The sequence below is a fragment of the Podarcis muralis genome, chromosome 12 (assembly GCF_964188315.1).
Source record: "Podarcis muralis chromosome 12, rPodMur119.hap1.1, whole genome shotgun sequence".
In the NCBI taxonomy this organism is placed as follows: domain Eukaryota; kingdom Metazoa; phylum Chordata; class Lepidosauria; order Squamata; family Lacertidae; genus Podarcis; species Podarcis muralis.
The window spans coordinates 12,018,953-12,046,881 of NC_135666.1; the positions used below are offsets into that span (position 1 = coordinate 12,018,953).

Genomic DNA, 27,929 nt, shown 5'->3' on the forward strand with positions numbered 1-27,929 from the left:
TTAAAACCGCCGCGGCGGGTGCGGAGGAGCGGGGTGGGGGGTGGCGGCGGGAGAAGCGTGGGCCTTGGCGCAAGCGTGCTGCTGCTGCGGCCGCCGCTGTCAGGCTCGTCGGCTGCGGAGCGTTGCTGTGGCGGCGGCGGCGGCTGGTGCTGGTGGTGGTGGGCGGCTTTCCCAGGCCCCTCCGCCTCCCCGAAAATGGCGAGCCACCTGCCGCCGTGCGTCGTGGACGGCGGCACCGGGTGAGTGAAGGCGGGCGCCGGCCTCAGGCGTTGCGCGGCGGCCCCAAACCCTCCTCTCCTTCGCCCCAGAATGGGCACCTTCTCTCGGAGAACTGGGGCGCCTTCTCCCCCAGAGGAGCCAGCCCCCTCCTCCCATTACTAAGGCCCTTCCATATATAGCCCCCTTTCCTTAGCATGTTCTCTTTCACCCCTAAAAAGACTCGCTGCCTCTCCTCTCGATCTCCTCTTTCCGTCTCGGGGTTGACCACCCTGCCAGCATCTTCCCACCCCACCCTACCCCAAATACTGATACAGCTTAGTATTTGATCCCCTTCTCCTCAGGTTGGGGGTACGTGTTCTCATTGTCAACCCCCCACCCCAAATTCCATACTTGCCACCACCAGTTTTGCCTTTTCGTCTTTCTCTTCCACCCACCCAGGGATGCTTGCTCTTAGGCTAACCTCCTCCGGCATCTTCCCTTCCCCAAAGGATGTGAGATTTCTCGTGGTACCTCTTCTCCCCTTCCTGCTGCTATAGTGTCAGGTTTTAATGGCCTATTTATTCCTTGAAAGCAGTTAGCCGAAAGAGATTAGTGAAGGGTTGCACCCCAGGGTCCGTTCGCTCTCCCTTCTATCTTTGATGCCTTCGGTGGCCTCTATTAATAAGAAGTCATTTCGGCACATAAGCAGTATATAAATTTAAAAATAATAATAGCTGCTTTGCTTTATCTCCTCTAGAAATGCTCCTTCATCTCCGCAGCTTTAAGAAGCAAGCCTCTGTCTAGGTTTCCCTCTTATGATCAGAGGTGCCAGGAGTCTGAAATCCTAAGGATTCTCTGTTCTCTGTTCTGCCCTTCCTGCTCTCTTGTCCTCGATTGCCAGTGCTTTCAAAGTGTCCAAAATGAACTCATAATACTTCTCCTCACCCCTGCCTCGCTAATTTGTGCCATCCTTGTTTTACACAAACAGCAAACCCTCCCCTGAACCAGGGCTATCTCCAAAGCAAGACCTTTAGTGGTGTATTTACCTGGATTGACCTTCATCATGCTTTTGAGGCACCCTTAGCTCAGCATTCACTCCATGGAATCTTTGCCTGCCATACCCACAATTTAGCATCTTTAAAATGATTGCCTCTGTTGGGTTTCTGCCCTACTGTCATCCCTTTTGTTCTTCTTGTAGATTTTCTCCCAATTATATTATTTTGCCAGCTTTGCTACCTCTTAAACTCTTCCTCCAACCTCATATTTCATATTTTTTGATATGATTGATTGTATATTCAGAAGATGTTGAGAATATGCTGGCATGTTGTGGCTCCCCACCACTTGGTCAGTTTCTGGAATTTGTTGAAGGAGTTTCTTGTAGGAAGCAGAAAGTGTTTTATATGTACAGTGTGATGATGTTATCCTTCCCCCTCTCCTCACCTGTTCCCTTATGCAAATGACAGGGTTAAATCACAAATTGATTTCAAAATCCATCTCTTAAGCCAGAATGTAAAGCCCTTGTACCCCATCCAGTCCCCCACCCTCTGTTTTCTTGCTTAACCTCCTGTAGAAGAATTGGTGACCACAGAAACTTTTGGTCATATGTGCTAAAGTATTTGATTCTCACATTGTGGAAATTTATCAGTGTTATAAGCCTGCAATTATCTATTCATTGAATACTTTTTGAAATGTGTGTGCATACCTGCAGTTGTGTGCTACAGGTTGTATAAATCTTTGATTTATAATAACTCTTGCAGCTTTCTTGTAAAAGGGGGGAAAATCAAGTTTTTACACCCATATTGGTTTAAAAGAATAGTAGTGGTGGGGGAAGGTTAAAACCATAGGACTGGATCTTTGTTAGTCACACTTAGTTCTAATTAAAATAAATGGTACTTAAATTGATCATGAATCAGCTGTTACATTGATATTAAGGTGAAGGTGAACTCACTGCCGCTACATTAGTCTGGAACTGACCCATAGAAGCAACAGGTGGAGGGGTGATAATTCCAGTAGTCACTGGGTAGGGGAATTTTTGACTTAATATGGTTCTTATTTGTAGCACTTGGACATGTGCAGCTTGTCACTTTCTAGCGCTGCAGATGAGGGATCTTCTTAAATTACCACCTCTCTGTACAACTGTTAAAAGGTGTGGGTTTTTTGGGGGGTATATGGTCACCAGATGGGCAACAATGTAGTTCTTCCTGTGTTTGGAATAATATTTACCCAAGTTACAACCCTTCTTTTTGGAGTCCTCTTGCACATGCATCCCCAAATCCCACAACTACAAGTTCTGCCAACACCTTCCTGAAAGCCCTGCCCAATTTACTCCACACACACTTCACATTTTGCAAGTGTATGATTGGCCAAGCTTTGCCAAGAAGGCAAACCCCTCTTAAGTCTGGCTGGCTTGCTGGAGACCTGCCACTTTCCAGGCTTTCTGGCAAGTGCTGGCTGATCACCTAGAGTTCTGGATTGCAGGATTCTTGGGTTGTAGCCAACAAATTTCTACTTGGAGTAGATCCTTGATAATTAATGGATGTAAGTTAAACATATCTATTCATTTTAGTTGGTCTGTTCTGAATTTGAGTAACACTGGATAGAACTCTCTTAGGAAGTGCACATGTGCCATAGGGTAGGAATTGTATAGCAATTGTCCAGTGCTTTCTTGCCAAGACATATGATTGATGTCACAGTCACAGATAAGCAAGTCCTAGTTGAACAAGTAAGGCTGGAGTCTGTGTCAGTCTCCCTCTGTTGCCCGGAGAGTATGAAACCCATAAAACATTGTGAAGGTGATTAATTTTGACTGTATCTTCTGTATCCATATGGAATCGAGAAGTGATGCCAATAAAGGTTTGATGAGGATGATGATGGAATCGAGAAAAAGTGTAATAAAAACCATTTAGGTGTAAATTGGATTTCCAATGCCAGGATGCCTGTGTTATCAACAACAACTGTTTATGATGACCACTGTTAATGTAGTTGTTGTTTTTCTGCATTTAATTTCCTTCTAACCTTATTGTTTACAACCTACTACAGCCATTATACCTGCAACTCTAGGGAGCACTTCATGCATCTGATGAAGTGGACTGCAGTCCATTGAAACTTATGCCATAATAAATTTGTTAGACTTAAAGCTGCTGCAGGACTCTCTGCTGTTTCGTGTTATAGCCGGCTAACACAACTGCCCCTCTGGAAATTCAGCACCATGCTTCTTAACAGCGGTGCCTCTTCCAATGCCCCTCCCTCACGACCCATTGCATTTATTTTTAGACTTTCCTTTTTAAGTAACATGACCAATAAACGACTCTAACCAGACTGTAAAAGTCTAGAAGAAAAAGGCCTGGATCTATCCTATTTTTAGTGCCCCCTCAGGGCTTGGGTGTGCCCATAGAGCACTTGGCTTTTAGAGGCCACAACACAAGCTACTTTTAAAACATTACTCCTTTTGAAAGATTTGCCATGCAAAGTGGGGGACCAGGGTTTGAGAAACATGAGTCCAAAGCCCTGCTGGACACACATAGCTAGTTGTTCAGTTCTTGTGATCTGGGCCATTTGGTTTAAAATACGCAAATTAAGTGTAACTGCACAATTGGTGATAGTATTCTGATGTCAGGTGTTGGTTATTGTGCTTACAGGTGAAATTGACTTTTTCCTTTAGTGTAGAATTCCAGAGACTAGTTTTGCTCTTTAGATGCCATCTGTAGTATGTACACACACTCTTGTTAATTTAGGAAATGAAAACGAGTTCTTCTCTGGAATCTTTTTCGCCCCCTCCTTCCTTCTTCAAATGATTTGGAAGATCCATTTGTTTCGGTTTTATGGTCTGCTCTATGCTGAAAGTTCAGAATATGTAGAAAAGTAAAAATTCTAATCTATCTGCTTATTTAAACCTGTTCACTGGAAAGCAGCTCCAATAGAGAGAATATTTATAAAAAATAAAATAAAAACAAATGCTGGTTTGGATGTGGCAAGTGAAAAAGAGTTCCATAAGTGGGGGAGTAACTAAAAATGCCTTTCTGTGTGCCCTTTTTTCTCTGTTTGGTAAAAGCAGGCCTCCTTGGTGGATCATGGAGATTGCATAGTGGAGAAGGTGCTCTCCTTGGTATTTGGCCAATGTTCAAATTACACAGAGAGCAGAGGAGACACAGGCTACAGCGAGGCTGTAGATTGGCTAACATTTTGCTTGGAGGGGGCAGTCAGGGATCTCATACAATTGTAGAGTTGGAAGGAGCCATGAGGGTCATTTAGTCCAACCCCTCCAATGCAATCTTTTGCCCAACATGGGGCTCAAACCCACAACCCTGAGATTAAGAGTCTCATGCTCTACTGACTGAGCTATAAAAAGCAGTTAGTGGATTGCTTTTTAACAGATGTTTTCAAGATGCCATTAAAATGCTCTCACTTCTCACAAACACCTAAACTCCAAAAAGCCTCCCCATAATTTGAGCATTTGTGTAAAATGTTTATAGGACAAAATGAGTTTAGTTTGAAAAATGTCATGAAAAATGTCAAATTGTGCCCAAAACTACGTGCCTGAAATTTTTCTAGTTCTGGAAATAAGCATATCATTATTGTATGCATTTGTATATTGACATTGAGAGCTGCCACACTAAATTATTGATTTCTTATATATGTAGAACAAGTACTGTATTATGTGGGACCTATAACAGTGCCATTTCCACAGATTAGTGGTTGCATATGCACATATGGGGTAAGGTGATCTCACAAGTAAACTGGCCCCAAGCTGTTAAGGGCTTTATTTTACTGTTTTATCTCTTGTAAACCATTAGGAAGTTGTTTTTTTAAAACAAAAATCAAGTGGAGTATAAATTATATTAAATAAATAAAACAAGCAAATAAATAAATATACTAACACCTTGTACTTGGCCTGGTAGCAAATCAGCAACCAGTTTCTGGTCTCTGAGCAAAGATAATTACTTGCTGAAAGGGTTTCACTCTTGCCAGCAATTGTGTTGCAGCACTAATTGAAGCTTCCAGATCAAGCGCAAGGGATGCCCCACATAGAGAACATCGCAGTAATCCAGACTTGCAGTAACCAGTGCATGAACTACTGTAGCCAAGCTTTCCTGGTCCAGTAGCAGCTATAGTTGTGCCAGGCACAACTGGTAAAAGGTGTTTCTAGCCACTGAGGCTTCTTGGGCCTCCAGTGACAAAGACTGATCCAGAAGCACACCCGGAGTGTAAACCTAGCCCTTCAGGGGGAGTGTAATCCCACCCAGGGTAGAGAGTTGACCAGTGTCTCAGACATGGAAACCACTCACCCATAGTGGCTCCATTTTGCCAGCATTCAAGCTCAGCTTGTTTTCCCAAATCTATCCTGCCAATGCTTCCAGGCACCTGTCCAGGGACTTCATGGCCTCTCCCGACTCAAGATGTTATGGAGAAATAAAGCTGAGTGTTATCAGCATATGGATGGCTCCTGGCCCAAAGATTCCTAATGGCCACTCCCAGTGGCTTCATATACATATTAGCTAGCACTGGATATAATAAGATAGTGCCCTCTAGACACCCCAACTAAGCAGTCTTCAGATGTGAGCCCTTTAGATTGCAGGCATGTGTTTCATTAGTAGAACCCAAAATGATTTCAGCAATTGCTTGATCCTTTGATTAATAATCACTCATCCTGTATCTCATTCCCAAGCCATGATTTGAATTTTTTATTTTACTGCATTTCTTCTGCCTAAACGCACTGTCTGCCAGGTTCTGCTCCTCTTTCAGTTGTATAAATCATCTCTCTCTCTGACAAGTTTCCCTAGCGATCAGTTTACATGCCCCTGATTTCACATGGTCAGAATGATCTATATTAAGATTGTTTGGAATGACATGTGCCTTGATGTTGAAGTCAAACTGCATTTCATATTAACTGTTAGTTTCAGCAGTGTAAGGTCTCCTTGGGAGCCTTATAACTTTGTACTGTTGAGGCCTTGCTGCATTTGGATTAAGGGTGTGCCCCAAAACATACATGCCTGGGGAACAAGTCCCACTGAAATTGGTGGGACTTATTTCTAGGAAAGCATGCTCAGGACTCTGCTGTAAATTAATACAACTTCTCAAAAGTGGTGGTATACTATCATTGTTATTTATTCATTTTCTATGCTGCCTTTCATCTGAAGATCACAAGGTGGTTTGCAATACAAAAAGAAAAAAATAATGCCCACTCCACATAATTGTTTAATTAACCAAAGGCCTGGAAGAAGAGGAATGATTGCCTGGCACCCTTGGGAGAGCATTCCACAAGCAGGGGGCTACTGCAGAAAAGACCCATTCTCATGTTGTCACCCTCCAGACCTCTCATGGAGGGGGCATGTGAAGGAGGGCCTCAGATGATGATGGCAAGGTCTGGGTCGGTTCATATGAGGAGAGGCAGTCCTTGAGGTGTTGTGTTCCTGATCCATTTAAGCCTTTATAAGTCAAAACCAGCACTTTCAATTGGGCCTGGAAATGAATTGGCAGCCAGTGCAATTGGGCCAGGATTGGCACGATTCCCCCACTTTCAGATCACCCTCTTCCTACCCTGTTGAGAAAACAAGGTCACTCTAGAGTGTGCCTTGCATTGAGCAAGAGACATGTCAGGACAGCCCCATGGTTATCATGGAAGCCATGAAGTCCTAAGCCACCCCAGGACCAGTCGCTTCAGCATGGATGTTGAAGTCCCCCCAAACCAGCAGTCTGTGAGTCCTCAGTACTGCCTCCAAGACCAGCTGTCAGCTCAGGTTGGGAGACTGCTGGGCAGCGAGGTGGGTGGTAAACCAGCAGAATCTCTAATCTGTCCTGATTGCCCAGTGTCAGGAACACACAGCCTAGATCCCCCCACAACTTGACAGAGACACTGGAGACACAGAGAGAGTTTCTATAGAACAGCAGCTCCCCTTCCCTGGCCCTCAAGTTGGCCCTGATGCTGCCCCGAGTACACCATAGACCAGAGTTTTCCAAATTTTTCATGTTGGTGACACACTTTTTAGACATGCACCATTTCATGACATGGCAATTCAGTTTTACTAGCATCTTATGGGAGGCGTAGCGGTCCTTGATGAGGTCCTCAGATTGTCTCTTGAAGAACAGGGTTAAACTGTAGCCTGGTGAAATGGTTACTGGTTCTTACCTGGTTGAAGGGACCTATCCTTGCTTTGCCAGCCAACTTACAGACTTTCAGGGAATATAGCTCATCACTTTTGGCTACCAAGCGAGTTGTTAAAACACAAGGCTAGTCCAAACACTAAGTGTTGTGTGAGTCACTAATTATACAGTATTTTGTATAACAGCAGCTTTGTTGTTCCACAATACACATTTGAAGACTGGTTCACTTTCTTGTTTTAGGTATACAAAACTGGGTTATGCAGGGAATACAGAACCACAATTCATTATCCCATCATGTAAGTAATTTTTACTCTTCGTTATAAAATATGTGCTGATTGATGAAGAGAGGCGACTGCTTTTCAGCTCTCTAGCTCAGCTTTCTTTGGGTGGGGTACATTTTGCTCTTTTTTGAGAAATGGTATTTACTACACTACTGTGCTTGGCTAGTGGATAACTGAAGAGAAAAGCTTGCTTTCCTTCTTTGCCAGGTCCGGCCCCCATTAGACCAGTTTCTGGTTGCTATGACAAGTCCTGTTTCCTGCCTATCCATTGTGTTGCTGCCAGGGATCTGCCTTAGCAGACAAGGGGCTTCCTCTTTACCTGACACCATGGATACAACTTGAATAATCTTCCAGTCCATTTATATACTGAATTGCAGATGCCACCTGGCTGTGAAATGGTACATATTTGGCTAGGATTTTAGAGTTTAGAAAAGGGTGGTGTTAATGGGATGGCTTCTTGTAATTCTTTTAATGTAGGTATTGCAATAAGAGAATCGGCAAAAGTTGGTGACCAAGCACAGAGGAGGCTTACCCAAGGAATTGATGATCTAGACTTTTTCATTGGAGATGAAGCCGTAGATAAACCTACCTATGCTACAAAGGTAAGGCTGGAGTAAAAAATGAAGCACCCTTCAAAAAAAAAGAAGGAAGGAAGGAAGGAAGGAAGGAAGGAAGGAAGGAAGAAAGGAAGAAAGAAAGAAAGAAAGAAAGAAAGAAAGAAAGAAAGGAAGGAAGGAAGGAAGGAAGGAAGGAAGGAAGGAGCTGTGGGCAGGCTGATCTTTGCTCTTGCAAGATGTAGCGGCAGGCTGTTGCAAGATGTAGCGCAGTGCAGTTTAGTGAGGACACATGTTTTTAACCAATCTGATTCCACAATACTTCTTTTATGGATGTGTTGTTAAGATGTAGCAACCTCAGAGTGGGTATGACCAATGCACAGAGAAGAATTGGGTATTTGAGAGTTCTGACTTGATTATCCTTTACCACGCAAAAGTATCTTGCTCCTTTAATCACCTCCACTCTTCCTCTTTTGCTGCCCCATATGCTTGAAGCCCTTCCCAGTACTTGGTGCCTCTTTCCTTCAAATCTCTCTTTAAAACCTGTGAAGTCTTTAGCTCAACCCTTAGTCCTTCCTTTTCATTTCAATCAAGGTTATGTGTACATATGTATTTGTCCCCTGTTACCCTTGCCTTTCTCTTTACTTCTCTCTTCCGCTGTTGCAACCTAGACTGCAAGCTCCTTGCATGCGTGACTCCATAAACCATGGCACTGTGTCTACATGTTTTATTCAGGTTTATGTTGGCTTTCTCCTGATCAGGCAGAGGCCAAGCATTGCAAGGGTTCTTCCCTTCCCATGCTGCATCTCCTGTCTCCTGTCCTGGTACTGTTGCCTTTCTGACTGCTGTCTGAGTTAAGGTGTTGCAAAGGACTTTGAGAACACTCTCACTTGGTGTATGTAGGGTCTGGCAAGGTCAGAGCACACTCTGCCTTGACAGTTTCATATTATTTGCCAACTGAAAGCCATTGAATTATGATGTGTACACAGAACATGGCATGCAAAGGGACTCTTCCCTTCAGCATTTCATAGAATCATAGAATCATAGAATCATAGAATCATAGAGTTGGAAGAGACCACAAGGGCCATCGAGTCCAACCCCCTGCCAAGCAGGAAATTTCAGTGTTGGGCATGACTTGTTTTTCTTATTTGGAAGCCAACTGGGGCAGGCCCTGCTCATGATGAGTTCCTTGTGTGCAGCGTGTCTGCTGGATTGAGACAACAGAATACAAACCTGCTCATATTATGCAAAAGTGACATGCTTGTTCAGTAGTGTGATATTTTTCCAATTACCTTTGCTTCAGTGGCCTATACGACATGGTCTTGTGGAAGACTGGGATCTTATGGAAAGATTCATGGAGCAGGTTATTTTTAAATATCTTCGAGCTGAACCAGAAGATCACTACTTCTTGATGGTAAGAGGAACAGGCCAAAGGTTTGCCATTCTTAAATGTACATTTTACAACTTTTTTAAAAACTGGGGAATAGTTAGTCCCATGTTCTCTTAGGTCAGTATTCCTCATCTTCTCCCCTGTGGATGTTTTGGACTGCATTGTCCCTGATGGGGTTGAATAGCATTGCAATACAAACATCTAGAAGGCACCAGGTTGGGGAAGGCTGTCTTAGATTCACATATCTTTATGAAAACAGGACTGCTAAACACACACACACACACACACACACACACACACACACACACACAGAGTGTCAATGCCAAGTTTAATAAACTGTGTTTTATGCTTTTATAATTTAATAATATATTTTAAAAACAGACTGAGCCACCACTGAATACTCCTGAGAACAGAGAATACCTCGCAGAAATCATGTTTGAATCTTTTAACGTGCCAGGACTTTACATTGCGGTTCAGGTAAACAGTGAATCTCTCTAACAGTGAACAATATCTTTGCAGAATAAAGTATGGAAATCTCTGCGCGTATTACCTAAATTAAGGATTTTTAGAGTGTGAATGTTGCTTTAATTTGTAGGCGAAAACTTTTGTTAGATGTGATGAAATCCATATTTATTTAGTACTTTTATATCTATTGTTCAGCCAAAAAGGCTTACAAAAAGCACCTTACAAACAATAAGTGAGAAACTATATCGTTGCATCCTGTAGGTTTGCAATTTAAAGGATGGAACATCAAAGGAATTGGGAGGGAAGATGAAAGTAAGCAAACTCAAGCACCAGTTCTTAAAATTATGATGTTTTTATAATGATCAGCTTAAATGGAAACACTTGAGGGGAGAGGAGGAGCCAAGTGTGGTTTGATGGGGCTCTCAGCTGAACCAGTGGAGTGGGTCCTGTGGCCTCACCTCTCCTTCTAATGTGGCTAGGTAGAGTACCAGCTAAAGGATAGCTAATGAGGGAGAGAAGGAAGCAAATAGATCATTTGTTAAACTGAAGGTGAACAGGACCAATTGAGCATTCCTGTATCTGTTTTGTACATGAACTACCTTTTTATGTGGATTTTAATGCATGCTATGTTCCTGCTATTTACCTCTGATTTTGCTACAACTCAATCTAGATGTTCTTGTTTTACTTATGTTTGTGGGGAGTGATTGATAAAAAAACGTTAAGCTCTAAACTTTGCATTTCAAGAAGCTACATCTAATGGTACTGGGACAGACTTTTCTTAGAAGTGGCATAATGTGAAATCTCTCTCTTTCTCTCTTCCCTCCTCTCCCAGGTGGCCCAGCAGGCAACCTTTCTGCTTGCTTTATATAGCAGATGGAGATTTTATTTCTTTTAGATAAGACGTAACTCCTTCCCAATGTTTAAAGTTCTTAACGTATTGCTGTCTTGGCAATCCCTTTAACAGGCTGTTTAACGCTGGCATTATTATCCCCATATGTTTTCCCACATCAGTAGCAGCCTGTGTTGTGGCTCCACCACAACATCAGTGTCCTTGTGGCTTCTGAACACAGCGTGGCTCTAGTGTTTACCAGAAAGGGAAGGTGCAAGGTGCAGGGAGCTTGGTGCTGGGCAGATATATAAATGCTGGATTAGCTCTGCTGCACCACACAATGCTGAGCTCCCTGTGCCTTGTCCGTTCCCCTCATGTTGTGTTCGGAAGCCAGGAGGGCTAGGGTACCTCACCTTCACTGCTGCATGGGCCACTGCTGCCCCACATGCTTGCTTTTTGTTAGTTTGTTGTGTTAATAGCACCTATGGGGAATCCTGGGCAAACCCTGGACTGTGGCAGAGGAGCTAAGGAGGGGAAGTTGCTGGTTAGCTCAGTTGGTTAGAGCGTGGTGCTGATAATACCAAGATCATGGGTTTGATCCCTGTATGGGTGCATATCCTGCATTGGTGGGAGTTGGACCAGATCAGGCTTCCTCACCCTCGGCCCTCCAGATGTTTTTGGCCTACAACTCCCATGATCCCTAGCTAGCAGGACCAGTGGTCAGGGATGATGGGAATTGTAGTCTCAAAACATCTGGAGGGCCGAGGTTGAGGAAGCCTGGACTAGATATGAGGTCCATTTTAACTCTATGGTTCTATCATTTTATCATCTCTTTATAACGTCACTTCTCTTCCCACCCCATCACAGTGGAAAAAACTGGCCTCTTGAAAGTTGCTACTTGCATCTTGAATGAAGCCACTGTTGCCGCCAATACAAGCTTTCCTTGAACTACAAATAGTAGTTTTAGCTGTTCAGGCTTTCACTCTATTTACACAACAAAAAAGCAAATGTGAATTAAAGGTAAAGGTAAAGGTACCCCTGCCCGTACGGGCCAGTCTTGCCAGACTCTAGGGTTGTGCGCTCATCTCACTCTATAGGCCGGGAGCCAGTGCTGTCTGCAGACGCTTCCGGGTCACGTGGCCAGCGTGACATCGCTGCTCTGGCAAGCCAGCGCAGCACACGGAACACCGTTTACCTTCCCGCTAGTAAGCGGTCCCTATTTATCTACTTGCACCCGAAGGTGCTTTCGAACTGCTAGGTTGGCAGGCGCTGGGACCGAACGACAGGAGCGCACCCCGCCGCAGGGATTCGAACCGCCGACCTTTCGATCGGCAAGTCCTAGGTGCTGAGGCTTTAACCCACACCGCCACCTGCGTCCCTAAATGTGAATTGCATTCATGCAATTATCATGGCGGCTGGTTTTACCCTCAGGCTAACTCTTGGCTTAAGATGGATTTGAATGGAAGACTTCCTGTTTCATAGCTTAAGTTCCTAGCAGCTCTTAGGTTTCTAGTTTTTAATCTGTTAGTTCTCAATTTGGCTGGAATTTGGGTGGTGGCTTTATGGCTTCTGAATGGTTGCGGTTGTAATCTTTTACCCTGTGCAGGCCGTGTTGGCTTTAGCTGCGTCTTGGACTTCACGGCAAGTTGGGGAACGTACTTTAACTGGAACTGTTGTTGACAGTGGTGATGGTGTGACCCATGTCATTCCAGTGGTAAGTGGTATATGTGTTCTGCATCATGTATATTCAACATTATGTGCTTTGCTTACCACAGCTGAAAAGCACAGGCATATTATTATGTGAATTTTTGAAATAATAAGGAAGGGAATTTATTAAATCAACACATTTAACATTTAGTATCAGAATGTGGTAGACACACACTGATTTGATCTCAAATAAGACCATGCTTTTAAGTGAAGCATGTGAAGATCTTGCTTGCCTTTTGAAAAGAAGGACATATAAAAACGGTGTTGTGTAGGATAAACTAAGTTGTCCAGGATCTCAGAATCTATACATTAAGTCAAAGAACCCAGAAGAAATTTTGATTCCTGTTTCTTGAACAAAAGACTCTTTTGTTTTATTGTAAACCACTTTGAAAGTCCATTCAGATTTACAAGTAGTATGCGTTTAAAATGCAATACAAGTAGTATTGCATTTAAAAGATTTATATCCTGCTTTGGAAGACTCCTCAGTGTAGCTTCCACTTAAATAGCACATACAATAAAATCTAAGACACAATAAAAATGACAAATAAAGCAGCAGACAGCGCATTAAACCAAAACCAACGCAGAAAGGTGGAACAAAAATTCAACACATGCCAAATGCCTGGAGAAATAAAACCCTCTCTTTAGGGTTGGGGTTTCATTGTCTGGGTATTGCAACCAAAAAAGCCTTGTCCTGTGTCCCCCACATGCCTCTGAAGGTGTCAAGCATGGAGAAGGGCCTTGAATGTTGAACGCAGTGGTAGGGCAGATTCATGTGGTAGGATGTGATCCTTCAAGTATCCTAGTCCCAAACTGTTCAGGGCTTCGTAGGTTATAACTGGCATTTTGAATTGCAGCTGGAAATGAACAGGAGATTATGCAAAGCTTGACTAATGTGCTCTTCAAAGAGGGCTCCATCTGTGGAAGCCCAAAAAGGGCATCTCGTTTTGCCCCAGCTGTAGTTTCTGAACGCTTTTCAAAGGCAGGCTCACGAAGAAGAGTGCTTTGCAGTAATTTCTAGTGCAGTATGGCAAGGTGGTGACGTGGATGAAAGAAAAGGGCAAAATCCCCACTGGGACCATGCAAACCTTTGGGTGCATGAAAAGTAGCTTTTTGGATCCCTGCCCAGGTTGATTAAAATAGCTGCTTCTCCCTTAGGGCATGCTTTCAACTGTGCTGCTGTCACTGCAGCTTAATTCTTTTGGGACCCTGAAGAAGCTAAACTTCCATTTAGAGCATGAAAGTAAGAACTGGTTCGCACAACTGTTTTGCTTGAACCAGGGCCCTTCTTATTTCCATCCCAGTTTATACTATGCGCTTGGCAAATGGGTTGTCTTGAGCATTCCCCATGAGTACATATTTTGCATGCCTGCCTATTATGCTTTAGGCGACAGCAGTGCCAAATGGTGGCTTCTTGTAGCAGTTGGCATCTCAGGGACTGGTTTGCTGTGGGCCCAGTGCAATCCAAGTTGAGGGAGAAAAAAGTTGGTCACCTGCAAGAGAGGTTGTAGTTGCTTGATACCAACTTACCTGGGAGTCAGTCCAATGAACTAAATGGGGCTTATGTCTAATAGACGTATGTATAGGATTGTGCTATCAGTATGGCTTCTCTTGAGCTATAAACGCTAGATAGAAGCAACTGTTTGAACATGTTGCTATGGATCTACTACTCATAACCCCCTTTTCTCCTTTTCCTATAGGCGGAAGGTTATGTAATTGGCAGTTGCATCAAACACATCCCCATTGCAGGTAGAGATATTACATATTTCATTCAACAGCTCCTAAGGGAGAGGGAGGTGGGAATTCCACCCGAACAATCATTGGAGACAGCTAAAGCCATAAAGGTAAACACTTTTGTGAAACTAACCAGCCTGTCCAGAAATAGATTGCCAGTGAATCATTGAAATATAACAACTTTGTAGTAAAATATTCCCCCTGCCACATCTTTTCTCAATTGTTTATTACTAGTGGCTGTGTTCTGTGATTGTTGCAGCACAGTGGTGCCATGCATAGACAGCTAGTTAGAGTTTTTGGGACTTGGGGGAAGGAAGTGAGCAGGATAATCTCCTGTCATCTTGCACACACTCTTGTCCCTTTGTGTCCCATAAGAGAGGGGGTTGATGGGAAAAATAAGTTGTGAAAGGGAAACTAGGGCAGCGGTGACTGAGAAAGCAAGAAGAGGTGAAACTCAAAACTGGTGCAGAGATGAGACTTTTATTAAACTGATTTCAAAAGCCCCAAACTTTTTATTTGGCAAGCATTTTTTCTCTGGGGCAATGGTTCTATATGTTCTGTTTCAACAAGGTGTCCTCAGAGTTCTGGTCCTCTTCTTCCTTATAACAGAAAGGGAGAGATGGTGCTTATTGACAACCAGAGCAAAGCCAGCCAGCTAGATCTGTCCTGCTTGCCAGGCATAGGGAAGGGCATCAACTTCAGTGGCATAAGCCCCTTGGCTATCCAGTCACATGAGGTGATTGCAGGCATGCCTGCAAGCAATTCGTGTGAGCTATGTTTTTCTCTGCACTGGCTACGCATGGGAATTGCTTCTGGCCATAATTGCCTGCAGGAGCTAATGTTACTGGCAACATAGAAAGATCATATTTTGAGCAAACAGACAGTCAGATATGCTGCAGTTCCACTTTTTTTACTTGTGCTTATTATGGGCTTCAAGGGGTTGAGACCCTGGATTTTGGTTCAAATGGCATACCCTCCCAGTGGTGTTTCCCACATAGCTGTGTTGCAAGGGATATTCTCTCTCTTCGACTGCAGATCAGCCAGAGAGGAGAATGCTTATTCACAAGCACAGAGTGCCATTTGCTCACAAGCAGTTGATTGTAGCATTTTTAAGACAGATTCCTACTGATTCGGATGCTGCTGTGTCTCTTCTCAATTGCATGCCTAAGGCCACAGTTGTACACTTTATTGGGAATGAGACCTTCTTGCATTCAGATGGCCTATCCCTTTAATTCAATAAAATAATTGTGTTTCTTCATCTTTGTATTTCTTCATAGGAAAAGTACTGTTATATTTGTCCAGACATAGTGAAGGAATTTGCCAAGTATGATACAGATCCACGCAAGTGGATAAAGCAATATACAGGCATCAATTCAATCAACAAAAATAAATTCATCATAGATGTTGGTTATGAAAGGTTTCTTGGGCCAGAAATCTTCTTTCATCCAGAGGTAAGAGTCTGCTGTAGTAGTGCATGTTGCTGGCATCCATCTTTCTCGAGAGACAATGGAGTGTGCCTCAGGGGGTGAAGACAGGCCACTGTGGCACTGGAGTGAGCTCTCTAGGACACAAGCCAGGGCAGTGTGTATGGAGGTCCTGGGCTGCCCAGATGACAGGACCCTCCTCTCAGAGAAAGCAATGCGTTTGGCACCATCTTGACTGCAGGAGTTGCTGGAAGGAGGCGTACAAGGCGCCATCCAAGCACCTTAGGGACTCCACTCTGTATTTGTGTAGGGTTAACTCCTTATCCTTTTCTTCTCCTGAAGATACCCTGCAAGGCATAAGAGGTTATGATCAGAGCTTTCCTTCTCTTAGATGGACTCCCTTCCCAGGTTGGCGAGCCCCATCTGCCCCTCACTTCCCTCTATAGTATTTGCAGAAACCTGCCTTCTTGACTGTTAGACCCACTATTGGTCTTATCTGCTCAATCCACCGGAGCATGTCTTTGCATGCCCCTGACTCACTGAGGGTTTGAGACCCATCAGCTACCCTCACCTGGTTTAGCCGGCCAGTTAAAGCTGTTTCCAGTGTGTGTCCACTGTCACATGCTGACAGTGTCTAAGAGCTACAGGTGGACAGACTACCCCAGAAGGAGCATGAGGTACTGCCCCTCCTCTAACACTCTATACAACAACAATAATATTAAAAGTAATAATTGTACTAGTCATATTAGGAAGGAATGTAATGGCACTTCTTGTGAGAGAGCACCACCTTGTGGCTGAATCATAGTAAGATGCATTAGAATTAAATGTACACACACAACTGTTATTAACAGTTCTCTATGCTTTCTAGTTTAGGGGAGCTTACCATGTAACACTGGAGAATTTACGAAGGAGTTAGCCCTTAATCTCCTGCAGTCTCTATACTGAGAACAACTAGGAATGGGTATTAAGCATTGTATAAGCCATGGAAGAAGCACTTCTTCCATGATAATATATTAACATATCACGTTAACTTATAACTGTTGCAGATACATTTGTGGTGACTGCACTGATGCCAATGTATTACAGAAGTTACTTATTGCTCCCCTGTGTTTTTGTACTGGGTTGGTTTTTTTTAATGCATTCCTGCTTTCTTTGTTGAAAGCTGCTTTGAGCATGATTTTTTCATGTGTGGAAAACGACATACAAACAAAGTGAATGAAAATGAAAAAAAGAAAGAAAAGAAAGTTAACACCCACTGATTATCTGTGGGACAAACTGGTGGTAGAAAAACGGTATTAATTACTACTGTGGCTGCACGTGTGAGGTTTAAGCAGTAAGGAGGTGCTATTGCCAATGTCAATTTTGTCTTTTGGGTGGATCTGATGAAGTAGGTTGTTGTCTGCAAAAGCACCTTGTCAGTCTTCATTGTGGCACAGCACTCTGAGACGTTTCTTGTTGCAATGGGCTAACATAGTCCTCTAAACCAGTGTTTCCCAACCTTTTTTGGGCAAAGGCACACTTGTTTCATGAAAAAAATCTCGAGGCACACCACCATTAGAAAATGTTTAAAAAATTAACTCTGTGCCTATATTGACTATATATAAAGTAACTCTCTTTAATAGTAATCAAATAAACACAAATAAAGTATTTTATAATTACTTTATTATGAAATAGTAAGTAAACAGAAATATGAAAAATTATAAAATACTTTATTCAGTGCGCAACCTGGGCCTGTTTGGCTGAACACAAAGCTGATATTCTGGCTGGAATCGAAGAAAGACACACACGTAGCTCTTCGTCAACAGCTCTCAGTCTCTCTCTGTATTTAGTTTTTATAGCAAATGAAGGAAGAGTAAGCAGGCTGGGGTGGGTTAAGTAAGGGCTGAAAGTGCCTAGATGAAGTGGGGGAAGCTAGAGAGGAGGTACATTCTGACGTTTGAGGATAGACTAGGTTCTTTATGTGAATGATAGGTGAGTTATTTGACAGATCGAACTGAGAGCAAGGTGTGGCTTGTGTAGCTGGGGTGGACATGAATGTTTGGGGTGCAAACCCCAGGCCGGCCAGGTCCGAGGGGGGGCAGGGAGAGACGGGCCTGCCTGCCTCTGCCTGCGCTGTGGTGTGTTTTGCCCCGACCGACGGACGGACCGACCTGCCAGCTGTCTCCGCAGTAGCAGCGCGGACTGGAGCTCCGTCATTCTCCCCGCCGGTGCCCGGGGAGGGGAGTGTGGGGCGGCCGCTGTGGAAGCGACGGCGTGCTCCTCCTCCTCCTCTTGCCGGGCTAGAGCCAGCTGGCTAGCGCTCGCCCCTCCTTGCTCGAGCCGACCCCGCCGCCGGGGGCCTTCCCGTCCTCTCAGCGGCGGCGCCTCGCGTCCCTCGTCCGGGGGTTGGGAGGGGGCTGGGGGGGAGGAAGGGGGCGAGGGGGAGCAGCCGCCGCCGCTCCTGAGGAGATTCTGAGGCGGTGGCGGGCGACGCGTGGCGGAAGAGGAGGGGTCCCGCCAGCCCCGCGTTTCTCTCTCTCCCTTCCTCACGGAAACCTTCCCCTCAGCTTCTGCCGCTTTTTCTCTTCTTTCCCTCTTCCTTTTTTTTTTTTTAAAAAAATGAAAAATCTTTCCTTTCTCTCTTTTCCAGCCCCCCCTCCCCTCTTCACGGAATTTCACTGCACTCGGGCGCCGCGGCGCGCAGGCGCACTGCTCGCTCCTCTTTCCGCGCAGGCGCCTTCTCTCGCTCTTTCGCCTCCTTTTCTTTCTCTCTCGATGGTCCGCCTACAAAGGAGCGAGGGAGGCGCCCGCCATGTTTGGATTTGCATCCAGCAGGAGATGCCGCCGCCGCCCTGCCTCTCGCCGCCCGCCTCGCCCGCCTCCCTCCCACGGCACACCAGGCAACGTCTCGCGGCACACTAGTGTGCCGCGGAACACCGGTTGGGAAACACTGCTCTAAACCACGTCTCTTTAGCCTTTTCACCGCAGCCTTGCTTGTGTGTGCATATAATTAACCCATCACCTGTGTTTCTACCTACGTTTCTTTTAGTTTGCCAATCCAGACTTTATGGAATCCATTTCAAATGTCGTTGATGACGTTGTACAGAACTGCCCCATTGATGTTCGGCGCCCTTTATATAAGGTACAGTTTTGTGGGGGGTTGTTTTTTTTTTGGGGGGGGACTTAATACATGTTCATTTGGTCTCCCAGATATTGTTGGACGCCATCAGCCCCATCCAGTATGGCCAGTGGTCATCAATGATGGGAGGGAACTCTAATCCAGCACCACCTGGAGGACCACGCTTGAGCCACCTCTGACATAGATTCAGAGGAGCCTCTGTAAAGCAGCCGTATTATGTGTACAAATCCCAAAACGAATGAACAAAGAGTGAAAGCAGTTAGTTTTATAAGTGACAGAAGCCCTTAATCCTTTAATAGAGCAATGGTCTTGTCTTGCTGCTGTGATAGATTGGCAGTACAAGTAATATTAACCAACTTCAATCCCTAGAAGTTGATTGTATTATTATTATTATTTATTAAATTTGTATGCCACTCATCATCTAAAGATCACATGGCGGGAGAAATAATCTCACAGAGCCTGACTTATTCCGAAGGTGATAACCATAGTTTTCTGTTTGGACAAAACAGAAAATTATGGTTCCTTGGAGAACTCACTCTGTTGATGTGCCCTGCAGGAAGAGGAGAGCAGGGAATGCATATTTGGGCTTATTAAGCTGCAATACAACCATCCAAATGCAGCCAGGGGTGGGAATTGGGGAAAACTTAAACTTTGAGAGGCACTTTCTGCATTAATTTCCCTTAAAATAGGTAAGAATGTTGGTGAAACGTTCCTGAAGGTTTGTGTAGACATAAAGTGAGAGTGAGTGCTTTTGATAGGTTTGACTTCCCCAGGCTGGTTCTCAAGCTATTCATTAGCATGATAATACTAGATGAGACTATATATATATATATATATAGAGTCATCTCAGAATGTCCATAGTGTGGCAAGATCTGGCATTTGCCATGTAAACATACCTTTCCAGAAACTTAGTAAATAGCAGACTCTTCAGATGTACACTGTCTGTGGAGATTCTGCTTCAGTAATGACTGTGGATGGATCCCTCTCCCCTCCATGAATCTTTCTGTAATAGGTTTTGAAAGCCACCTAATCTGGTAGCTAGCTTTTGTTTGTGAATTCTCTCCTGTACCTAACCCCATTGATGTTTGTGAATTGTATAAGCTAATTATGTGTAGGTTGAAGATGCAGCCCTTAGCTTGTCTGGCTATTCATGCATTAATGATGCCAGTTTCTGGGTATTATTTGGCTACTTCCCTAGATGTGTCTAAAGCATTGAAGGAAAATAAGCTGGGAGGCAACCCTGAGAGAAAAGAACTGAAGGAAAATGGGAGCCTTATTGTCATGTGGATTCTCTGAGAAGAAATTGATTGTTAGCACTCTGGTAATAACAAAGAGTGCTGCTCCTTCCCTGCTGGCTCCTTCCTTTTTGTATTTCTAGGGTATGTTAGTAATTTAAATGCTAAACACTGTATTTGGGAGTCCCACTGCACTCTCCATAGCAGGGAGCCTAGCTGAAGTCTGCTTTTATTAATTTCTGTCTTTCCGTTGGTTTCTCTTTCTTAAATCTTTTCCAGCTGGGATTAAATTACTTAGATCTTCCCCGGAGTGCTCCATATTTTTCCCTGTTATGCTGCTTTCTGAGCATCAGTCAATGTTCTCTTACACTCAGCTGACAAAATTGTGCTCTTTTCAACATGGCTGGCCATGTGAGGCAGTAATCAAAGATGATCACCTGCATTCTGCATCTCAGAGTGTCCCAGCTCTCCCCAATCGTACAGGGTTCTAATCACCCTCGTTTTGGGTACTTTCTTATCTTTTAAAAATAAAAATAAAATTGCACAATTTAAATAGTATTTTATTTTGGAATTGTAGTTGATTGTAATAGAACAAGGGAGGTTGAACATTAAAGGAAACATATGGATGAAAATCAATTGTTTCTTTCTAAAAAAAGAAATTTAAGTGATCAGATACTATTATAGTTGGTGACTGATGCAATTTTGAAACACACCATGGGTGTAACTATGCTCTGTAACCTTGCACTGCTTGAAATACAGCAGATGGGACATGTGCGATGGGCCTGCTCAGCGGTGGTGTCTGGGTTTTTTTGTTAAAAGATCAGCAATTTTCACCTTTGAGTTCCTTAAAAGCTCTCAAGTGGATGCCATTTGGATGCAGTGATTTTTCAAATTCCAGTTTGTCAGTAAGGCCTAGAACTTTGTCTCTTGTCATAACCGTTTGCCTCAGTTCCTCAGATTTCCTTCCTGAGAAAGTTAGTTCAGGCACAGGGATCTGTCATACATCTTCCACTGTGAAGACAGATTGGAAGAATTCAGCTTCACTGCAATCTCCTTTTCCTCCTTTTGCACACTTTTGATTCCCTTTTTGTCCAAAGGTCCAGCCACCTCCCTAGCACAATTCAAGCTTCTCATAATATATTAAAACATTTTGTTAGTGGTGGCCCTTATTTTTTTCGTGGTGCGCTCTTCTAATTTGAACGCCTTATTGTCTGCTTCCTTTTCTTTTACCAGAGTTTTATGTTCCTTTTTGTTCGGAAGATAGAAGCCTTTCCCCCTCAGCTAGCTTTCTTCACTCTGCCCATTAGCCATGCTGGCATCCTCTTGCTCTCAGTGGTACCTTTCTTGAGCTGCTGTATGCATTCTAGCTGAGCTTCTGTTGTTGTTGTTTTGACACTCACCCAACACCATTCTGGAGAGATTTGATCTTATTCCCATTCTTTTTGCCAACTTCCCTTTTTTACCAAGCTCCTCTGTTTTGGGAAGTTTTCCTTTTCTGAAGTCCAAATGTGATGGAAATCAATATATTTGACTTAAATAGCTCTATTGTCTTGCTGGACAAAAGGCAGTCTGCTAGGGCTGGGCGATACCTGGTTTTCAACATTACGATATATCAGCAGCTAAATATCACAATATCAATATTGTGATATATATCTGTGGCAGCGGAGGGCCTTGCTGAGTCTCCCAGCGACAACATAGGGTCCCGCCATACCTCCCCGCAGCAGTGGAGGGTGTGCTGCGCTTCCCCGCAGCAGCCGAGGACCTTGATGAGGCTCCCTGCGGCGATGGAAGGCTTTAAAATGCAAGGAAGTAGTAGATTTAATAAAAACTTTAAATAAACTTCCATATAATATATTTACAACTAATTTTAAGAGTAGTTTAAGTGATTTACTAGTCGCTGGTATATTGCCTTATTGAAACACTTATCATGATGTTATTTCAGTACGTACCGGTATTCAATGATATGGCGATTTATCACACACCCCTACTGTCTGCTGGATAAAAACAAAGGTCCTAAACTGTGAAGGCTGATTAAAGAAGTGCCTTCAAACCATTAAGGCTGTTTAAAGATGTTAGCTTAAAAACTGACCGTGATAGATAGGTGGCACTGTCTGATCAACATGACACACCTGGCTGCACTGCCTAATAATGAAATATGGTATTTCTTTTGACTACAACTGGTGTTCTTTTTCAAAAGCTGCCCTTGGTTCATGGTAGGACTATACTTACTTGAATGTTCTTGTGCAGCACAGTGAAAACTGCAGAATATAGATTGCAGCATGCAAGGTGCTGAAATGATGGCAGGGTAGCTCAACTTCTTTTGCTGATATGAAAGTGGGTCAGCTCAAGGGGGAGAGTGAGGAATAATGAAGATTCGGGTGCAGACAGACTCTCATCATTAGGTCACAATACATATACATTCTGTACTTTTTAGAGCACTTTAAAAAAATGTCGCTAAGACTCATGGCACTCAAAAGTCAGGGTCTGTCCAAGAAGATACAGGCTGTTGCTATGGGAGACCCAAGTGCCTTCCTCTCTCCCCCAGTCATATGTATTTTAAGAGTAAGGAAAACATGCAGAAGATACAATATTTGAAGATACACAAACAATAAAGTTTTGGAAGAACTGGGCATGGAGGAAGAGGTTAATTTCCTTCGTAATAATAATAATTTATTATTTATACCCTGCCCATCTGGCTAGGTTCCCCCAAAGCCAAATATTAAAAACAATACAGCATAAAACATTAAAAACTTCCCTAAACGGGGCCGCCTTCAGTTGTCTTTTAAAAGTAAAATAGTTGTTTATTGCCTTGACATCTGCTGGGAGGGCATCCCACAGGGCAGGCGCCACTACCGAGAAGGCCCTCTGCCTGGTTCCCTTTAATCTCACTTCTCACAGTGAGGGAACCGCCAGAAGGCCCTCGGAGTCTGACCTCAGTGTCTGGGCTGGACGATGGGGGTAGAGACGCTCCTTCAGGTATACAGGACAGAGGCCGTTCATGAGTGCAAATCACCCCATGTGTGAGATAAGCCAACAGGAGGCAGTAATGGCCACCAACTTGGATGGCTTTTAAAAAAGGATTAGACCAATTACTTGAGGGTAATTCTGTCAATGACTACAAGCCATGATAGAGGCTATGCTCTGCCTCCAGGGACCTTGGAGGTGGTATGCTTTTGTATTCCAGTTGCTGAGAACTTCAGGAGGGGAGATTGCTCTTTTGCTTCTGTCCTGCTTGTGGGTTGGTCAATGTGAGCACAGGATGCTGGACTAGATGAGCCAGTTTGAACCACCCCTTCAGTCCTGCTATATACCTTTAAAAGCCACCTATGCTGTTGCATTAATGTTGCTTTTAGTTGACCCTGCATGTGTTTCTGTGCCTATTGAGGCAGGGCAGGTCTGTCTTAGGTCTTTCAGGATTGCACTCCCTTTCCTCGTGTTTATTTTCAAAGTCTCTCTGTGTTGTTAAGGCTAAGGGCAGATTTACATAACCCCAAAACAGCCTTGAGCGTGTTGTAAACTTGCAGCATTTTATAGTTGCTAGCTTGGTAAGCGGGTTGTCTGCTTATGGCTACAGGAAGGGCCATTGGCATGACCAGTTTTCCAAATGACCAAATGTAACGTGGCTTTAGCATATTTGTGCCCTTTTCTTCCTCCAGTGGCCGTGCACATGGCGCTTTATCTCAGAATTGCCATGTGCTCAGTGCTGCTCCTGGGTCATATAGCCTAAAGGGCAAAAACTGTTCCATTTCTTTGCCCTATAGAATGTGGTTCTTTCAGGAGGATCCACCATGTTCAGGGATTTTGGGCGCCGGCTGCAGAGAGACTTGAAGAGGGTCGTAGATGCTCGACTGAAAACCAGCGAAGAGCTCAGTGGTGGTCGGATAAAGGTAAACGGGTTTTACTGTCTATTAAATGCCTGAACGAGCAAAGCAAGTGCACATGTAGCTCTGTTAATGAGGCCTTTAAATCAGATGACATTTTTACTAGTGTACTAAAAGCATCTAGTGAAGCCAAAGCCCAGACCTGAGATGCTGCAGCAAAGGGGAGATGGCTTTAACTGGCTCTAGCACTTGAGGAGGTGATGTGATGAGCACTGCTTCTGACTGCTTCTGGATTTTTCCCAATCCAAAGGAATCGCAACATTCAGAAGGCCTCTAGAATTTTCTTTCTTTCCTTTCCTTTCCTTTCCTTTATAGGAAACATTATTATTGTTTGAACAACAAAAACAGTACAATAACATGATAAATACAATAATACAAAGAAATACAAAAATAGTCCCCATATCCAATAACTAATAGTCCACTTATCCTCACGGGTCTTTCCACAGTGTGCCATGGGTGACCAAAATAATTGCTGTATTCGAAGAATTTCAAGCCTGCTGCAAAAAGTCATACCAATTACCTGTAAAGTCATCCTCCATAATGTTTGCACTTTGTTAATTTCTCTAAGAAATCAACATGCCTCATATAACTACGCCATTCCATTGTACTTCCTCCCTTATACTACCAATTATTCGCCATCACCAGGATAAACATAAATATTTTTTTATATGGAGAGTCTTGTTTCTGACCATCATATACATTCAGCAGCGCCAGATATAGCTTTGCTTCTTTGTTTCCCTCCCAAGCATTTTAGCTCATTCCTCCAATATCTGTTCTCTAGAGTTTCCATTTTGCAAGGTGCTGCTGGTTCATAACTGAACTAGGTCTCTTCAGCAGTTGGAGGTGCTGTTGTGAACATTTAGACCTGCAAAATGGAGCCACTGCCCTCAGTATAGAAATGATAGAAGCAGGGATACTTCTGCATTTCCTTGTCCATTCCCCTCTGGACTGTAGATGACACTGCTGTGATTCTAGCGTCCTTTTGCAAGAAGGTGGGATGTGCGGGTTGGGAGCTGAGAATGTGTTTTGAGGTGCTTGGCTCTGGCATGTGCCAACTATGCAGGATAGGAGGTAGAAGCTGTTTGAAGCAGTGGGGACTTGCAACAGTGTGTGGGACCCAGACAGGGCAAGCTGCGTGAATGCTGGATAAGTAATATGTACCAGCCTTAGTACATCTGTTTGTCTCTGCATAGCTGGACATTCAGAATTCTCCTTCCCTTCTCTCATAGCAACCATCTGGGATTAAGGTACAGTTGCTGCTCTGACCAGGTTCAGATAATCAAGGTCATGCTGTGTTTTGATGATATACTGAACTGCTGGTTGTGTTTGCTTTTTCAGCCGAAACCTGTGGAAGTTCAAGTGATAAGCCACCATATGCAGCGCTATGCAGTCTGGTTCGGAGGATCAATGCTTGCATCAACAGTATGTCTCTTATGAAAACACTTTGTTATAGAATAACATTACTGGAAAATAATCAGAGGCCATCTCCTCCAGTCCCATGCACGGTGGCATAATTCTCCTTAGATAAAGGAGAATTATTAAAAGATTAACTTTTGTTTAGTGTTCTTTCCATTGCTGGATTTTTATTTTTATTTTGCATTATCGCATGGAGTTCTTCTGTCTTCTGTTTCAGGGGTAGCCAACATGGTTTCCTCCAGATGTTGTTTGACTTCAAGTCCCATCAGCTCTAGCCAGCATGACCAATAGTCAAGGGGTGGGAGTTTTACTCCAAAAATGTCGGGAGGGCACCACTTTTTATTTTCTGTTTTGTTCAATTTTGCAGGACAGATCTGAAATTTTACATTCATATTTACTCAATGTGGCATAATTTGTGGAGAATTGTAGGAAGGTATGCCTTGACCTCTCCTGAATTGTATTGTATTATTAAGTAATGTTCGGGACACAGGTGGCACTGTGGGTTAAACCACAGAGCCTAGGGCTTGCCGATCAGAAGGTCAGCGGTTCGAATCCCCGTGATGGGGTGAGCTCCCGTTGCTCGTTCCCTGCTCCTGCCAACCTAGCAGTTCGAAAGCACGTCAGAGTGCAAGTAGATAAATAGGTACCGCTCCGGTGGAAGGTAAACGGCGTTTCCGTGCACTGCTCTGGTTCGCCAGAAGCAGCTTAGTCATGCTGGCCACATGACCTGGAAGCTGTACGCTGGCTCCCTCGACCAATAAACCAAGATGAGCACCGCAACCCCAGAGTCGGCCACGACTGGACCTAATGGTCAGGGGTCCCTTTACCTTCACCTCTTTATCAAGTAATGTGGGCTGTTGAGGTAGCAATGCATTTTGGAGTGTGTGTGTATATTTATGCCTATAACCGAGACAATTGGCTACTGTTGTTTCCGAAGTCCAGACTCTCTGCTACTATCACTGCTTCCAATCCAACATCCAAAAGGGGAATTAGAGTACAGTGGAACCTTGGTTGTTGAACGTAATCCATTCCAGAAGAGGTTCAACTTCCGAAACGTTTGACAACCAAGATACAATGGGCGGTCAGCAATTTCAATGGAGAAAATGGAGAAACGCACATCGGAAGCCGTTTGACTTCCAAGGCACGTTTGGAAACGGAAGCATTCACTTCTGAGTTTTCGGCATTCAGGTTTCGAACCATCCAGCTTCCAAGATGCTCCAAAACCGAGGTTCCACTGTACATTGATTGACCTTATTTTGCACTTACCACACTTGTTTCGTACTTGCTTTGTCGTATGCTTTGTTATTAATCTTGGTTTGTTTGCTTCTCCATATGCAGCTCCTTTTCTCTGTTTGTTTTCTCAGTCAGAGTTCTTTGAAGTATGTCACACCAAGAAAGATTATGAGGAATACGGTCCTGGTATTTGCCGCCACAATCCTGTCTTTGGAGTTATGTCTTAATTCTCGTCATGTGGTGGTGCCTGCTCTTGTGTCTAATGGAGATCCTTTTGCTGGCGAGGAGAAGAAAGCACTTTGTGTAAATATCAGAACACAAGTGTGGATGTTCGCTTGCCTTGGGGAGGAAGACTTCAGTCCTACCGTGTGCAGTGGAATCATGCATTGCAATGAAATGGACAACCCAGAACCTTTTGAACAAAAGTCACACGTATGCTGACGATGCGTTAGCTTCTAGACGTACGGGGCAGCTCCTGTTTGGAAGATGGTGGAAACAGGAATTGAAGGGATAAACAGAGGCCAAGAAAAAAAAAAAGCCCAAATTGCTGTAAAACGTCTGAAACAGGGAAGAGTGCACAAAAGTTTCCTGCATTGATCTCAGCCCTGCAGCCCAATATGCAAGGAGGAGATTTTATGCTTGAAAATTACCCCTTCGATTTCAGTGGGTCCTGTTGAGACTTCATGGTCTTCCCTAAACAGATGAGATTGTAAAATGGGGCCTTAGTTTGTAGAAAAATTAAAAGTACTGTAACCTTGCAATACAAATGTTTTATTTTGGAGAATTTTGTATTTTACGACAATTATCGGGTGGGTTTTCTGAGTGAGCACAAAGAACTAGCGATGCATGAGGATTGTGGGAGCGATGCCGCTTTCTGGTTGAGCAAGAAGGCTGGTTGCCTTGGTGAAGCAAGAAGACAACCCAGTGGGGCTCTCTCTGAGTATGTAAGTGTGTTTTTGAAAATGGTACTGCTTTTTATGTGAGTGAGATGAATTTTTAAGCCTCTGAAAGTAATGTATGATATTAATTCCTGCTATTTATTGAATTCGTGTTTTCTTTTTTTTAATTTGGGGACTAGTGAGTAGTAGTTGGCTACTGATCAAATAAAAGCTGTGAACATGTTCACACAGATAACTGTTCTCGTGGTTAAATTGCTTCCTGTTGAAGGTTCTGTTTCTGGGAAATTCCACATTTGCTCAAGAATGGGCTAGTTTGTCCCTATACGTTTGGGAAAGAGCATGCCCGGGGGTCACAGATATAAGCTTTATGACTATAAATAGATCAGTCCTACTGATAATCTCTCGTGTACCAACAGTAGCAGTAGAAGAATGTAGAAGATTTGGTTTGTTGGTGCTGCTATATTAAA

General features: G+C 43.8%; 2 protein-coding genes across 3 annotated transcripts in view; one reads left to right on the forward strand and one right to left on the reverse strand.

Moving 5' to 3' along the window:
* ACTR3B (actin related protein 3B) lies at positions 1-27,702 on the forward strand. 2 transcript variants are annotated; one of them, XM_077936744.1, is made up of 12 exons: positions 1-239; positions 7,540-7,595; positions 8,058-8,182; positions 9,438-9,548; positions 9,906-10,001; positions 12,425-12,532; positions 14,223-14,366; positions 15,534-15,707; positions 18,709-18,801; positions 23,795-23,920; positions 25,253-25,336; positions 26,699-27,702. In XM_077936744.1, exons 1-12 carry the CDS (start codon positions 196-198, stop codon positions 27,002-27,004), a joined length of 1,467 nt encoding a protein of 488 aa, XP_077792870.1. In that variant the 5' UTR covers positions 1-195; the 3' UTR covers positions 27,005-27,702. The 2 variants fall into 2 exon arrangements, with proteins under 2 accessions (XP_077792870.1, XP_028606345.2); XM_028750512.2 differs by having other exon boundaries at positions 10-239; positions 26,695-26,939.
* Positions 1-27,929, reverse strand: part of XRCC2 (X-ray repair cross complementing 2) — a 108,990-nt gene that overhangs the window by 27,523 nt on the left and 53,538 nt on the right. The gene's annotated exons all lie outside the window — the stretch shown is intronic.

What these genes read in the sequence shown, in the direction of transcription:
- ACTR3B (XM_077936744.1), top strand. Translation starts at nt 196, where the DNA reads ATGGCGAGCCACCTGCCGCCGTGCGTCGTGGACGGCGGCACCGG. An exon ending in AAGATCACTACTTCTTGATG is followed by an intron (nt 9,549 to 9,905) that starts GTAAGAGGAACA and finishes TTTTAAAAACAG; the next exon opens with ACTGAGCCACCACTGAATAC. An exon ending in AGACAGCTAAAGCCATAAAG is followed by an intron (nt 14,367 to 15,533) that starts GTAAACACTTTT and finishes ATTTCTTCATAG; the next exon opens with GAAAAGTACTGTTATATTTG.